We start from the raw sequence: 17,327 nt of genomic DNA, 5'->3' as shown, positions 1-17,327 counted from the left end.
CAGACCTGGCAGACGAAGAAAAAGCGGCTGCAATGTGCGTTCTTTGGCTCGTCCATAGATAGGATAACCATGCATAAGACCCCCCCCCAGATTCCTAGCTTGATTTCAGTAGAAATTCATAGGGACGGGTCCTCTGAACGAGCTTGTAACGCCCTGAAAATCAGGGGTGGAGCAGAAGCTCAGCTCCCGAGTTCCAACGCATCACTTATGCAACATAGATAATGATGATTGAATGTTATTTATATTAGTGCATTAAACATAAGTGAGATTATACCAAAACGACATATCATACTCCAGAGACAGTTAAATTTCGCAAGCGGAAGACTATGATAAATATATAAACTATTGTAAGTCTCCAGAGTGTGAACATATTACCAGGTTAAATATATACATGTATACTCCAAAAATGGACAAAATGAATATACATGGTGTTCCAAAAGTGTAAAATAACAAGTGTAATGGCATCTAATCAGCATCCCTGTAACCCCGTCAATCAGAACATGGTCTACATAGACCTACCTGATAGCTGCATATAGGAGAAACCCTTCTCATCATCATAAAAGTCTGGCTCCGCCTCATACGCATCGCCATCATCTGAAATTAAAACAGGGTCTAGTGGGTGTTTAAAACACCGTCCCGTAATGTGGGAGTGAGTGATCAACTCAGTGGAACAATAAAGTAAAGGTTAACATATTCTCAATTCAGTCAAGTAGTAATGATAAAACAATACAATCAAACATCCTTAAGTACTCTAATTAATGCAAGAATGGTATGTATAAATGATGCATGCCCTCGCCTGCACTCCCTCTGCGATCTTCATCTAACGGTCGCGCATGTCAGTCACTTCCTCGTACTCTCTACTCAATGCCAAACGGCACATGAAGTGCGATGCATGAGCATGATTACCAAGTTCTTATTAGTCCTTTTCATATAGCAGGATTGAGAAGCTAAGGTACCTCCCTTATATTAATTCCCAAACGATGATCCATTCTAGGGTCGTCAGTCCTAGTAAATCTCATACGATGTTACGATTCTAGGTCACTGCAAATGGCTCGTCACCTTATCAGTGCAGGCCTAGTATGTACTCTTGTTGCTACGTAAGGGCTCGTCGCCTCTACGCAGTCTTAGAGTACGCTCGAGGTCACTATAAAAGGTTCATCACCTTATCAGTGTAGACCGACAGCTCGAATACAGTGTCTCATACCACCATATTCGGCTCGAGGCCGTGTTGCTCACTGGACACTACGGGAAGACTCGTCACCCCAGTATAGGCCGACAGCTCGACCACGGTGTCCCATACCACCATGCCCGGCTCATGAGTCTTAGCGGATCGAGGTACCAAGGTTAAAGGAATTTTCACTGGTGAGTTTGATACCTTAGATTCAAGCAGTAGCGTCCATACATGGTGAACATACATCGGGTCAATCGGGTTATTTGACGAGCTCGACTAGTACGAGCGCACCTCGAGTTGATCGACATGAAGGGCGTAAGCACTCCGTGTGGCTTAACCACTGCCAATAACCAAAGTATGACTCGGGTTCATCAAACGTGTCTTGTATGGCGAAAACAACATCAGCCACCTAATCGAGATCTGTTACCGATTGCCTAGACTAAGTCATAGTCCCAATCATACTCAGTTGCAGTTTATATATCACATATGATATGCATAGCAGCATTACACAACAGTTCAACCATTTCAAGCATTTAGTATTTCATGAAACACATAGTACACATATTATCTTGCCTAGGCATTACTTCCATAAATCACATAGTAGGAAGATAGGTTACATAAAGGAAACTATAATTATAGAGAAGGGGATTGAGAATCCTATCTCAACACTCTCATTTCAAACATTTAAACAAGCATTTCCTCATACAGGCATTTTATCAAACAATTACACTACACATATCACATACATAGATTAATTTACTTAAAACGTATATTATAGCAAATCCTTTCACATAGGCGTTGCAATACATACAATGATCATGTATTACCCAACATCCATCATAACAAGTACTAATCATAATTCCATATTCATTCAGACATTTCAACAAACACTTAGTCTACACACTTCAACATACATGACGTATGTTAGTTATAACAGGTGTTAGGGCAAACCCTTTCACCACGAAGTTGTCACATATACAACAACCATATATCCACGATGGATAATCATGGCAAGCGCGAATCCAAATTCCATAATCATTCAATCATATCAACAAACACAAGAGTACACTATATTCAACATAGTTCATATATATGTGTAAAGTGCGGAAAACATCGTGTCTAAGCATGTGATAGCATTTCAAGTCAGTCATAAATCATTAACTGATATTGAAAGCCTTGAAAACCATAACCTAAACATTTATAGTCCGCACCTTTCGCCGGTAGACTCGTATCGAACTCAGTTTAAAAGTTAAGTCTTTGTCTACGGCACAACAGCTACCTGATTCATGAAATAGGTTAGCTATTTCGCCTATTGCTCTATTTGGATATCTATATTAGTTTAGGGTTAGGATTTCTTACCCAAATCGGAACCGAAATAAGTTGAGTAGCGTAGTAGAGAAGCGAAATGGCGTGTGGAGTTGTGGGAAAAGATCCCAACAATAATCCCCAAGAATCTTTCCTCATTCCTTCCTCTTTTCTCTCCTTTTCTTCTTCTCTCACCTAGGGTTTCTAAGAAATTCGTATGGATTGGGAGTGAGGGGGTTTAAGGGCTATTTATAAGCCCAGAATCGATGTCAATGGCCTCAGGGCCATGGTATACTTATGTTATGGCCAAATAATGGCTATTTCAGTCCAACAGAGCACTTTTGGAAGCCCATTTTCTACGTGCGGTCGGACTTAAGCTCCCTGACATTGGATCTAGGTCAAGCTAAGTTGTTGGTCCGATCGAATTTACAGATCGACCGTGGCGGACCAGTTTCAGTTCAACTGTCACCGGTACTCGATCAGGGCCACAGGTGTACTGTCGTGTGTTGGAAATTTTTTCCGATCCGAGGGTGTAGTTGAGTCAGATTCTGACGGTCTGAATCCATATATTTGGCCTGCAAGCGACATGACTCAGATTACTTAAATTCGAATTTCATTTCTAAAGATATTCACGTTTCTCATACACTTTGCTCCGGGCTCAAGTTATGCATTTCTAGACACAATTAAGACTTGATTTCTGAGGGGGTTGTCAAGTCCAGTAATGCGGTCCTAACTGTATAGTTTCGCAGTAATCGGACTTACGACGTGCGGTCCAGGTCTGATACGAAGTTTTAAGGTGCTCCCGAGAGCAACTGAGTTTAGAGATTGATCCTAAGTTTTAGGGTATTGTAGCGGTATCGATTCTACTCGCTTTGGGTCTTGCAGTTTGTATTTAAAGTGATTAGGGCCCATTGCATAGAGAATCTAGTTTCTAAAGGATTTGGTCCTAGTTGATTTCTATCTGAGGTGGTACTTGGGCCTTTGTAGTTTGTATAGAAAGTGATCTAAGCTATTAATCTTTTAACTAATTACGCCCTAATTACAACAGAATAAGGTCCTAGGGCAGTTCTACGTCCAAGGACGTCCATTGCCAAGTTGGAAAAAAATCCGGGATGTTACAGAGCTACCCCCACATCGATGGACTGACGACCTTAAATTTGGTATCCCTAAGGTAGCCTTGCGAGCCCCGTGAGCTCTAGAGAGTTACTGCAGCCAACCCTGTGCGTAAAACCTACCAAGTTCACTTCCCTGGTAGCTTCACTGGGCCCCTCTAATGGATCGCGGTTTGTGAACTCCCCGACCGTGATAAGTCCAGCGAACTCATAAGAGTTATAGAGACCATTCGTGTAAGATCTGACTCCAACTACTTAAAAGTCTAAAAAACTGTGCCTGCTCCACTACTCAAGAGCTTAAACTGTGTGTGAAATTGTCCAGTTAAGTCTAGTCAAGTTAAGTCCAATCAAGTCAAGTCTAGTCAAGTCAAGTCAAGTTCAGTCAAAGTATGTTCAGTTAAAAGTATACTAGCTCCACTACTCAAGAGCTTAAACTGCATGTAGCATCAAAATGCTACAAATGCATATGTTCACCTATTTTATTTAATGTTCATATATGCAATTGCCTGATATGATGAAATAAATCATGAAAATCTCAAATACTGATTAAACAAACATACAGAAATGCATTTCTTTTGAATCAGGTCTAAATTATAGCAGTAACAAATTTGTTTGAAATACTTGCTACTTTCTATTCAAAAGCTAATTCTTCGAGATCAACTATACGAATTATGGATCTTCGATTCTAATCTACTTATCCTTCCGAAGAGCTCAATGATGTCTTCCTATCTCTTGTTTTTCTGATGATGAAGGAAGGTTATCTCGTAAAATTCGTAAAGGTGGAGGGAGATGGAATCGCAAAGAATTATCATTCTCTTCTAGATGATTTGAAAATTCAAATATATTCTTTGGATTCTTCAAAGGAGTACCAAAGGTTATCCATCCTTTAAGAGTATCGGCAGGTTTTGCTTCACAAATATTATCTTCTGAAGAAATCCTTATGCAAAGTTGGCCTGGAGAGGGAGCATGATTTATTTCTTCAAAGTAACCTATGCCTTGGTCTTTCTGGTAATTTCTTACGCGAAGAGGATGAATACATATGGCATGATCTATTGGATAATAATTATGCACTAAATAATACTGACGAGCCCACCAACGCGTTCAAAAATAAGAAGCATGAACATGATAGTTATAACCGAGAATTATGAAGCGTGATCCAGTATAAACGTTCAAAAGCTGCTTCCATATCAAGGCCTAATTATATGGTCCGACGCTATACATTCTCATTGTTCTAGTGACGATATCACAAGTCTTTGGCACTGTCTGATCAAAACCAAATTGACAAGCAAATTTACTGGGATCATATGGTTCATGCCAGAATTTGCTACCTTCCCTCAAAGGAAGAGTACTGGACCTGATAGAAATAATGAATGAATGCTCGCAAGAAGACATGGAATCATCATCAGTCACTTCTATGTCCTCCGGAAAGCTAGTAAACGGAAACTGAAAGAAATCAATAAAGTCATTATTCTCTATTTTTCTGGTGACCCAACTATTCGATTTTTCAATCATCTTTCTCAGCTGATAATGTCGAAGTGGAAGCCAATGAGGATTTGAATAGGTTCTTTCATAAGCAGCAAAGGTCCAAGGGAAATACACTCCTAGCCAACCTATGAAGAAATACCAAGGAGCACAAACTGAAAAAGATTCAACAGTTGAATCTCTAGGGCTGGAAACGACATCTCCGAAAGCATGATATAATGAGCAAAGAACTGGTGGAGCTAATGAATATTTCTGACCCTTTGCCATTGCACCCGCGGCTATGAAGAAAGCCGATCTGATGATTCCCGCTTGTTTCGAATTGGGAAATATCACCAAGCTTAGCCAGTAAGCTAGGAAAGTGGCTAATTCGCAGGAAGAACTATATTCGACGGTACTCTTAATATTCTCATGAATAATCTTGAGATCTCGATGATTCTAGTTTGCAAAGCTGTCAAGATAACAACTTGGTTATTAAAATAAGACGATATGAATCTATAAAAGAGAGTAGAAAGAGGAAGAATACCGTAGTTTTCGGGAGAAATGAGCCAACCAATCAAGGGAATTAATTTTATTGCGTTGTGGAAAATTAGCCATTTCTCTGAAGAGTTCGAGAGTGGTTTTTGAAATTTTAGATTTATTATCTCCTGTAGAAATGAGAGCTTGAAGGTACGTATGCATCGAAGATATTACTCATGATAGGGATACCTGATATGTAAAGAAGATCCCACAAGATAATGTTGATTTCAACTAAAGGAAGGTGAAATGAATTGGTAATTGGAGACTAGTGATTGAGGAAGCCTCTAAAGATAGCCGCATCTCCGAAAAATGTGCTGATGTGGCTATGATTGCGTCAAAAAGGTTAATCTGTCCAGAACGGCAGTATGTTTTCGAGCAATGGTTCAAGCCCAAACACTATAGAAATTATGAGGAGACAAAAGACCTATTACCAAGAATCTTTCTGTATTCTAAGATGATCTTTCAGTAAAGAAGTGTTGTTGAGCAGTTTCAAAGTAATGAGCATGAAAGGATTGCTGGGGGTCATAATATGAGCGTACGAATCGCATTTTATGAATTCTACCGACTCTTTGATGGGATCCATTCTCTTCCAGATATCCTTCTAAAATCCTTGGTTTCGTCATAATCCAGTTATCCACAGAAACAAGACTGTTTCGAGTTATTTGATTAAATGGTTCGCTGCGCAGAATTGACCAATGACGTCGCAAATTGATGGGAATAACAATTGTCTCGTTCTCAGAGGAGTTAGAGAATTCCAAAACTTTTTCATAAATCTCTATACAATCCCAAGTGTTTTGGAAAATTTGTTTAGATTCTGAAGAAAATAAATAATTCTTCCTTCTTGAAGACAAGCTTTCGAGTGTTTCATATCTACGGATCAAAGATTATCAAGATTAAAGATTTTGAAAAGAAAAAGAAAGAATTTAAGGCTTAGAAGAAAATTCGGCAGAGTTTCAGAACTTGGAGAAATTGTACTAACTATAGGAGAGTTGCGTGGGTAATCAAGTTGTGCAGATAGTGAGTTGCGCGGGTGGTAAGTTGCACGGAATATCAAGTTGCACGACAGAGAACTCTGGTTCGGAAGAATTTTCGAATGGAAGAAAAATGTTAAAGGTGTAGTATTTATAGGAGGAGTAGACCCGAGAAGAATTGTGCGAGACTCGATTCAGACAAGTTGCGTTGGTCCGCGCAACTCAAATCTTGAGTAGAAGATTTTGATTGTTCATTTGACCTCATGATCAAGCAAACATCGGATCAAGGGGGCATCTATTGGAGCATGAAATTTGATTAAGAAAAGAATGGAAGAAAGAAAGAAATTAAAGACAGATTTGAAGAAAATTCGAGTTGCACTAGGAATAAAGTTGCTCAGGGCAACAAGTTGCGCGAGGAGTCAAGTTGCGTAGACCCACGCAACTCATCATAGTTGCACGGACCTGCACAACTCATTGATATGATATTTGTGTAATTGTGTGAAATGAATGCGAAGTAGGTCCCATGGCACAAGATTCGAGGATTGACACGTGCGAAAGCTTATAAATACCCCCCTCCACCTTCGTTTGGGAGGGGAGAATTCCAGAAGACCGGTACATCTGACAGGTATTGAAGAGAGAAGAGAGGGAGAGAGCAAGGCAGAACCGCGCAACTCACATCGAGTTGCGTGGGCCCGCGCAACTCCTCGGCCCGCGCGACTCAACAAGGAGTTATGCGGATAATTTAAGGGACAACATATGAACATTATTTTTGGAGTCTTCTCCAGGACATTCAAATATTCTTTACAATATTGAAGGCATACGTTTGAAAGCAGTTCAGCACAACTCCTCTCATGAAGACGTGAATGATATGAGCCGAAGTGCTGCCGAAATCGATATTAAACTCATTCAATACTTGTATTTTTTAGTCATAAATGCTTTATCTTGGACTCAAAGGATGAGAAAGATGTAAATGAATTCAAAATAAATAAAATGTGATGATTATTCTCTTCATTCTTTCTCTGTTATTATTAAGTGAAATAATTCCCAAATTAAATACATTTCGTTTCATGTCGAAACAGAACTTATGTTTGCGTAGAAAGGTTTTGTATTATGGTTCGACTATGCATGATAGACAATGAGGATTATAACTGGAGAGACTCTCTGGACCTTCATGAAAGGGTCAATATAATTCCTTAATGCTTTGTTGCTATGAGTGATCCTATTCGACACATGCTTAAGATCCTTCAACACAATTAGTTTTAGAGCAAGTGAAAGATTGTTACAGTTGTGCCATGGAAAACCAATGTAAATCTTGTTGATAGATGACATGGATGTAGTATTGATGATTTTGTGTGTGGATCATAATGCCCATTGGTCCTAGGTGGACATATTATGATGCCATAATTAATATGCATGAGCAAGTTAAACAACATGAACATGGGTTAAAGGAGACAGATTCATTTGGTTGACTGTAGGAACTTGAAATTAGACATAATGATGACTAACCAAGGGAGAATGTCAGCTGTAGATTTTAGTATTGATGACATGGAAAACCAATGTAAATCTTGTTCATAGATGACATGGATGTAGTATTGATGATTTTGTGTGTGGATCATGATGCCCATCGGTCCTAGGTGGACATATTATGATGCCATAATTAATATGCCCGAGCACATTAAACATACATGAACATGGGTTAAAGGAGACAGATTCATCTGGTTGTCTGTAGGAACTTGAAATTAGACATGATGGTCACTAACCAAGGGAGAGTGTGAGCTATAGATTCTATTATCTTATTGTTCCATGACTAACTAGCAGTTTTTTCGGATAGAACTGGGGTTACCATTATCATTATGTGGTCATCCTATGGGAGGGGATTGATAACAAGGTAAGATGGAAGGTCTCCACCATAGGGTACAACCACAAGTTAGTGTGCCTTATCTCACATAAGAGTATGAGTGCAATATGGGAATAAGTTCCTTAAGTTAGACCTATTGGGCACTTGCATTGGAGGATCAATTTAAGTCTCTAAACAAAGGCCCATCATTTCAGGGCTTTGATTGACTCATGGGTGTTCTAACTTTGATTAACCCTTAGTTAGGCCCAAAGATGTGCGAGGAGTAGAACGTGTTGTTCACATATGTTTTGGGTTGGTTTGGAAGGTTATCATGTGGCTAACAAATGTGGATGTAGCCAGACGCATAGATTAAGATTTGGATGTTGGATCCACTATTTCCTAGAAACTAACTTACAGCTCATATCTTGGAAATTGGATGTTCATTGAGTGACTCTTCCGTTGGGCCCAATCCTTAAAAGGTTTTAAAATATTTTTAGCTACTAAACTTTTGTTTCAATCGTTAAAAAGGGTTTCAACTGCACTTGATGATACTCTAATGATTTAGATTCAGGGGTCTAACACATGGTTTGCACGTGTATTGGATCAATGGTAATTGACCCTAATAGAAGAGGGATTTGATCAATTTGGGTACTTGGGTCAAGGTAGGATCACAGACGACTTCTAATATAATAGGGCATATGGAAGACTACAAGGTAGTAAAGTACTAAACCAATCTCTCCCTAAAACCCTACTTACAAATAAATCATATCCCATAGGAAGAAAGTAATAATAGATAGAGTGAACCTTCGATGCCATTAACCCTTAGGCGTCACCTCCAACTAGAGAGAGAGAGAGAGAGAGAGAGGGGTGTGTGTGTGTGGGGGGGGGGGGGGGGGGGGTAGCAATGGTGGGGGGTACACGAGGACGGCTGTCTATCAAGCCCTGATCCAGTGCTGACGTGTTTGGCTCTCACTTTTCTCCTTCATCTAGAATATATCTAGGAGAGACTTTCTGGTTTGAAGGATCAGCATCGACAAATCGACAATTTTTGGTGGCATTGATCAAGGTAATCCTAATTATACAATTTGAGTTTTTCCTTTTCTAGAAAATTTAAAATACCTTAACAGGGATCCTTAGGGTTAATAACAAAAAATCGGAATTATAAAAACTTAAAAATTACACAGCATTTCAAAAATCTAAATGAAACCATGTACCCATTTGCGGACCGAAAGGGTTGGTTCACAAGGTGATATAATTCCTTTCTAAAAACATGAGACAGGATTCATATTTCATCATAGATTGAGACAAAGTTGGTGGTCAGTCTGAGAATTCACTAGTCAACATAGTTGTGGCGGGTACGAACACGACCTAAGCCTTTTACATAAACCCATTTCTTAAAGCTGAAATAAAGAATTACTGTGAAAACTAATACAGTAATACCGACTACATACAGACAGTTCTCCACTATGGATGAGTAGATAAAAGAAAGGGCTTCTTTTTCACATATAGTGTATCTTCTAACGAGCAGTGGAATTGGGTGGAGTGATTCCCATCTCCTTAAAATATGCCTTCTCTGCATCCGCCATTCGACCTTGAAAAATTGTCCACTCTTTTCTACACCTGTCTCTCACCTGTATCAAATATTGCAATTCCAAAAAATAACATCACATGCCTCTCTTTTACTAGTAGAGTGGGGAACAAAGTCATTTGACAAAATTTTGAAAGTTAAATACATACCCCTTCCCATGGTGCTTTTCCATTCGCTGCCTGCCCCTGTAGTAAGAATGACAGCCGTATCACTCTCAACTGACTACTGAATGGATGAAAAAAGAAAAAGAAAATAAGAGTTCTCTCTCTTTTACCTGATTTCCGAGTGAAGGAACCACTTGATGAACAATCCACTGAGCATCTACAACTCCTATTTTCTCATGGGCGGGCTATATATAAACAAACAAAACAAAAAGAACAAATACAGGAGAAGTAAGAAGTCAGAACCAATAACAAATCGAATACTGAAGATAAACAACCCAGGAAGAGAGGTGCTTTCCACTAAAGCCAACACGAGACATACACCCATGCATGGCAGTACCCAGCACAAGTGTCACCCAGACACCGGTGATACAGGTTATCTTTACAATGTACCGAAAACAGGGAATGCATACATTTACCTCAACACATCTTCTAAGAGCAAAGTCAAGACCCCAACCATGAACCAAATCATTCTGCAACCACAACATATGACACTCAGGGAACAATCAACTAGTTTTATGTGATCCTTTTTCACATTTGTTGCTCGTGCATGTGTTTGTTGAGGGCTGAAAATCCTGATTAGTGGAAACATAATACATATCCCGCATACCTGAATCATGTGCCATACACAACGCCATGCATCACGAGAGAATACAGTTGCCATGATCTCAACGAATCTGTACAAGAGAACTAATGAAAATTTTGCCCCATTGGGGAGAAAGTAGAAAGAAAAAAGAAAAAAGAAAAAAGAAACAAAAAATTGGACAGAAACATTAAAGTTCAAAAACATCATACGCAGCACATGGCGGCAAATGTGGGTCAGTGCACCAGCCTGGTCTCTCCTCCGTTTCCCTGGTAAAACAAAAAAAAAAAAAAAAAGAAAAGTAAAAAAGCCCCGCCACATTAGATGATAGATGATATTTTAATGAAGGAAGAAAGACTTCAGCTTCATGCTCACTTCTTTTGCTATAAGAGGTAGATAAGAGAAATATATTCAATCGAAATAAAACTAGAAGCAGTGGAAGTGGGGCCGCTGCAGCGCTTACTTGTGGACTTCCTGGTCCCCTCTCCTTTTAGTCATTTGCCATGTTAAACCTCTGTTTGGCTCCAAACCAGGCTGTGAAATCTCCAACCCATGCTTCTTCACAAGTTTAATGTATCTGTAATTGGAAAGAGAGAAACAAGTAAAGTGGCATCCTCTGGCTGGGAAAAAAGAAAAAAAGAAAAAGAAAAGAAAAGAAAAGAAACAAAGAAAAAGGAAGAAGAAAGAAGAACATTTTTTAGGGACGATGCTTACTCTTCCGCATTAAAATGCTCAACTCCGAGGTCTTCATCCCAGATAAATATGTACTCATATGGTGAAACAACGTCAGGGTGCAAAAATCGTTTAGCATACCACCTTGAATCAAATTTTAATAAATATCAGCAAGCATGTTTATGATGCCTTCATTTAAGTAAACCACCCAATGCTAGAAACAGTAAGCTGTTATAACTTATTTCCTCACCATTTAGTCTGCTTCTTAACGCTCACATGAATAGCACGCTTTGACCACTCAAACTCATCCCATTCACTAGTCCTCCCATCATAATGGAACAACAAGATCGTAAAGTTTTCTGAGAACTGCAAGAGAAGCCACTCATCAGCCATGCAAATACATGAAGGCAGTGATACCATCAATCCTAAATGCTCTATTGATCTTCAAACCTTTTTGACTGCCGCATCAATATTTTTTTTCTGATCATATCCAACTGTGAATGTTACAAGATATTTTGGCTTGACTGTAAGGTCCTGCAAGCTCCAACCAAACAAAATTAATCTGTAGAAAAACCATGCTCCCCTTAATGTTGTATTTAAACCCCCCCATTTGGCAACTCAAAAACATTGAGTCAATATACGGAGAAACTCTATGGAGAATTATCAATGATGCAAGGAGCAAACAAACTAGGGGAGGGTTGAAGGCTCATTAAAAAAGTTAATCGAGATCAAATTCAAAAATAGAAGCCAATGCAAATTCAATGTCTGCGAGATGAATTACAGAGTTTCAACGGACGAATTCAAAGTCAGATTCATGTAAAAATCCAAGAAATCACCAAACGAGAAAACTGTCACAATTTCAAAACAATGAATCAAATAGAATAGGATGTAGTTAAAAATTCTACTCGTATCCTATTAGAATCCAGTACCAGTACAGGCAACATATCATTTCAACGTGACATGTCGAGCATGAAAGCAATATTTTCAGTATCGATGATATATCGCACGATATATCTTGTATCCCACCTGTACGATACAGAATGCACAGGTAGTGCTGATATATCCCACTTGTTTGATCTGGTGAGTTTTTTTTTTTTGCTGTAAATAATGTTAAATCAATGTGAAATCATTACAAATCCATGATTCTTCCATGTTTTAAATGAAAATTCATGGATTTGGAGCTTCGATTTTGAGATTTGAGGGAGATGGGCCGAGTGGGAATCTTTGGAAAAATCAACAATTTCTCGCAAATTGGTTGCAATCTGTGCCCAAGCACAAAATCAAACATGTATGTAACCTGATCTAGTGATTCTTGGTAATTTGGAGATTTTTTTAAAAAAATTAATTAAAAATGTTTTTAATTTTTTTAAAAAAAATTCCACTTTTGATCAGTGCTCAATTTGCCCCCATTTTGGGCATGTTTGGAACGTGGGATTAGGTGGTATGGAATTGCATTTGATCCCTTTCAAATTCAATCTGCCAATTGGAAATGACGGGAAGGATTCGATTAATCTAGGTGTCATATCATCCAATCCCAATGGCAGATACTATGGGATTTCTGATGGATTTCGAAATCCACTACATCTATGGGCCCTACATTGATGCATGTGTTTTATCCACGCTATCCATCCATATGCGCCCTTTACACGTGACATTTGAGTTGCATATGGGTGTAGGTGACCAACATCAGTTGTGAAACTTGATCCATGATTACAATTCCATGGTCCACCAAATGTAGGTTTCACTTAATACAATGTTTATCCTAAAGGAAGAATTTGATCCCAAACGCGGGATTCGATGGTCAAAATATCATGATAATTCCAAACATGCAATCAATGTGCAATAATGGTGTTAATTCCATCTAATGCAATTACATACCATTTAATCCTACGTTCCAAGCAGGCCCTTGGAGTATTCAAGAGTTTTTTATGAAATCATCATCACATACACTAATTTTGAGATCTGGGGGAAGATTGGATGATTTGTGGAAAATTGGAGAAAATTTGAAAATTTTCCAAAATTTCTCAAATCAAAGAGTACGTGTACCAGCATAACGTTAGAGAGTATATTCACTATTATCATTCTACCATGACTTACGCATAGTATTGTTGGTTTGTGTAGTAGTATTATGCCCAGATCCGTCAAGATGGAGATGATGAATTTGAGCCATTGTGTAGCTCTATGTGGGTTTGAGACACATCCACACATATTATTCAAAGGTATATTTCTAGTTGTCTACTTCTTTTGCTTTTGAATGTATTGCCTGTGTTTCCATACATGTTTTCTTATGTTTATAAATTATATGAATAGACTTTGAATATATTTGCATTAGTTTAGTCAAATAGCGGGTAAATTAGGACCCCATACAAAGGAAACCTATTATATGCACTTGTTTTTTGTGATGTTTTGATTTCTATGTGTGTATTGATGTCTTCTTTTAATAATCCTTGAAGTTTCATTGAATAATTTAACCAATTTCCCAATGTTTCCCCATGTTTTGCAAGAATAGCGATACATTATGCAATGTAACCGATATATCCCAAGCGATAACTGAAATGGATCTGTATCCTAGGGGTGTGATACATTACGTGATAACGATATGGAAAACATTGCATGTAAGTATCTTGCTATGAAAGGCCTTGACAAGTTCACTTCTATAATTTGGTGCATTCATAGTTATTTCTTGCAAATGATGGCTAAATTTTAGTAGAAAACGAAGGCAATACATAGATTCTGCAAGTTTACCATGGTGTTCTATCTATCATGTTATTGGTCCATATTATCAACATCGCATCTTGTCAAAGACGATGTATGGGGGAATAACAATAAATATTACATGCATGATGTGATATATCGCGATATGTATTGATATCTCAATATATCGAACATGGAGCCTTTTAAAAATCCATTATATCGTTTAGCCAATAATATCACGTGTATTGACAATATGTATTGAAAATCTTGCAAAATTTAAGGAAATTCGGGAAAAAATTGTTAAAAATAAAAATACCTGCTTTCTTCAACAAATTTTATTTTATTTCCGAAGAAAAGTATGTGTTGGTGTGTTTTGACAACTCCACTTGAGTTGTTTCGCATCACAACACAATTTTGGTGGATATATCATGATCTGAGAGTGAAAAAGGGTTGGAATCCACTCGATGAGAAAGGTTAGAAAAAATGCATTTAAACTCGTTTCTTTTGTACAGTTAGGAAAATAGTTATAAATCAATGTGCATATATGTGTGATTCCCATGCATTGACATGAATTTGAGTAAATAATTAAAGAATTTGGAGGAAAATGAAAGAAATTGTGGAAATCCAAAATTCCACCATTTTCTCTTTTAAAATGCTAAAAGAGCGAAAAAATAATGTTGATAAGTGTGACGAAGTGTAGACTAATCTATAGATTGGTCACTCTTTTTATTATTTTGAAAATCTTTTTATTTTTTGGAAAATATTTTTAATAAAAAAATGATGAAAAATTATTAGAACAATACATTTTTCCAAACAAATGCTAGGGAGTTACTTGTAAGTGATGCTTTGCAAGGGAACTAAGTGTGGTGTAAAATGGGCAAGGGTTAGCTCAGGCGTCCCCAAAAGTGATGCACCAACACCAGGTATTTCATATCAATAATGGTGGCCGTAACAGTCACCACCATTACTGTTATGGGTATCGGCCGTAACGACCGATATGGGGGCTTAACAACCGTTAGGACCCCCGTAACGGTTGAAAATTTTCTTTTGCCCAAAAAATTCTGAAAAAATATCTAAAAAATCCAGAATAATATAAATATTCTAAATATGTATTCATTTTTTGTTTAGAACATGTTTATGGTAGTGTAATGGTCCACTCTTTGGTGAGAGTGTTGTATCAGGCTATCTAGTGAATTTGTGAACACGATTATATGTATCTAATATTTACATATCACAATCAAGCATTAGAACTAGAAATCAGAAAAAGGCATAAATACTACTTTTTTAATTTTTTGAAAAAAAAAGGCCCTCGGAGCTTTAATTCGCTCAAATCACTTTAATCTATGGTTTTAATTTTTAAAGCTATAGTAAAAGTGGTCAAAATCTGTTATAAAATGAGAATTTTTGGAATGAGAGAAGTGATAAAAATGAGGAGAAAATTGGATTTAAATAGGAAAAAAAATGAGGAGAAAAAAACCATTTTTCGACCGCTACGGGGGTAACGGTCGTTAAGCCTCGTAATGGCCTTTACGGCCACCGTAACGGTCGATACGGTCCCAAAAAAAAAACAACTACCCCATTTCATCCATATATTGCGTAACGGTCATGGCCATGACCCATACGTATCGGCCTTTACGGACATATCGTAATGAATACGGAACACCTTGGTCACAACAACAGCCAGTTGCTGTAAAAACTAGGCAAGGGTTCCCATGTCATTGTAGAAGCGAGCAAGTAAAGAAGTAAATTGAGGAGAATATGATTCGTCTTGCTACATGGAATATAGAAACATTCAAAGGTAAGAGTATAGAGTTAGTAGATACCATAAAACAAAGGAGAGTTAACATAGCTTCCGTTTAGGAGACCAAGTGGAAATGAGCCAAAACTAGAGAAATTAATGGAAATTAACTTTTGTATATAGGAAAAGACAATAATAGAAGGGGAGGAGGGATAGTGGTAGATAAAGATTTAAAGAATATAGTTGTAGATGTTATGAGAGTAAGTGATAAGATTCTATTAATATAGCTTATGTTAGAAGAAGAGATTATCAATGTTATTAGTGCATATGTGCCGCAAGGAGGACTAGAGGATATAATCAAGAAACGGTTTCGGGAGGTTATGGGTGGACTAAAGCAAGACATTCCTAATGCAGAAAGGATACGTTATAGGAGGAGACTTAAATGGTTATGTACGAAAAGAAAGTAGAGGATAAGAGAGGGAACATGGAAGATAAGGATTCTGAAGAAGAAATGAGATGGGGGATGCAATCCTTGACTTAGCTATAACATACGATCTAGCTCTGGCAACACATTCTTTAATAGGGAGATGAACATTAACAACTTTTATTAGTGGATCATATACAAGCCAAATATATTTTTTCTACTTAGGAAGACAAAGCGACCAACATGTAAGGATTGCAAGGTTATACCACAAGGCAAAATAGGTTAATGGTTAGGAATGTTTACAATAAGAGATGAAAGAAAGGGAGTGAAATAAATAGGTGTCCAAATACTAGGTAGTGGAATTTAAAAGGAAAACAATTTATTCAATAGAAATTGATGGAACAAGGAAAGCGAAAAGTCGAGGGAGAAGTAAATGTTATGTGGAACGAGATGGCCAACTTCGTTAGGGAAGTGGCAAAAGTTATTTTGGGAGTACCTAGAGGTAAAAGACAATCGTACAAGGAAACTCAGTGGTGGAATGGCGATGTACGAAAAGAAATTAACGAGAAATGCTCATGTCCGGCAAGGATCTAAAAACAATGAAAATTTTCAACAAAATGCCAAAAGATTGTCAAGAAAGTAGTGAGGCTAACCTTAAGGCTGACAATGATCTTTCCATTAGATTGAGGACAAGAGAAGGTGAGAAAGATGACTACAAACTTACAAAAATGTGAGAGAGGAAGGGTAGGAACCTAGATCATGTTAGATGCATTAAGAGGATGACCAGAGGGTACTAGTCAAGGACAATGAGATCAATGAAAGGTGGAGAAGCTATTTTTAGAACTTGTTAAATGGCAACTCACAAAGCATAGGGATAGAAGGAATCATAGACACAAATGATGCTTGAGACCATAGATACTTTCGTAGGATTACGCTATCTAAAGTAAAAGAAGCATTAAGAAATATCAAAACAGGAAAGGCCCTCATACCAGATTGATGCAAGATGGATGGCCTATCCTAGAATGATGCAATGAGATCATCAACAGATTAACTAGAACAATTTAAAGCACATC

At 37.8% G+C, this 17,327-nt stretch overlaps 1 protein-coding gene across 3 annotated transcripts in view; it reads right to left on the bottom strand.

Moving 5' to 3' along the window:
* Positions 1 to 9,704: 9,704 nt before the first annotated feature.
* Positions 9,705 to 17,327, bottom strand: part of LOC131246093 (uncharacterized) — a 42,644-nt gene continuing 35,021 nt past the window's right edge. For all 3 annotated transcript variants that reach the window (XM_058245959.1, XM_058245961.1, XM_058245960.1), the window contains exons 6-15: positions 11,849 to 11,932; positions 11,649 to 11,764; positions 11,441 to 11,542; positions 11,190 to 11,303; positions 10,939 to 10,995; positions 10,754 to 10,820; positions 10,563 to 10,616; positions 10,257 to 10,331; positions 10,132 to 10,167; positions 9,705 to 10,025 (exon numbers count right to left, since the gene is read on the bottom strand). In XM_058245959.1, the coding sequence (XP_058101942.1) occupies positions 9,912 to 10,025; positions 10,132 to 10,167; positions 10,257 to 10,331; positions 10,563 to 10,616; positions 10,754 to 10,820; positions 10,939 to 10,995; positions 11,190 to 11,303; positions 11,441 to 11,542; positions 11,649 to 11,764; positions 11,849 to 11,932 (819 nt within the window). In that variant the 3' untranslated portion in view covers positions 9,705 to 9,911. The remainder of the gene's footprint in view (positions 10,026 to 10,131; positions 10,168 to 10,256; positions 10,332 to 10,562; positions 10,617 to 10,753; positions 10,821 to 10,938; positions 10,996 to 11,189; positions 11,304 to 11,440; positions 11,543 to 11,648; positions 11,765 to 11,848; positions 11,933 to 17,327) is intronic.

The sequence above is a fragment of the Magnolia sinica genome, chromosome 5, assembly GCF_029962835.1.
Source record: "Magnolia sinica isolate HGM2019 chromosome 5, MsV1, whole genome shotgun sequence".
NCBI classification, from domain to species: Eukaryota; Viridiplantae; Streptophyta; class Magnoliopsida; order Magnoliales; family Magnoliaceae; genus Magnolia; species Magnolia sinica.
This window is presented reverse-complemented; position numbering and strand designations above follow the sequence as displayed.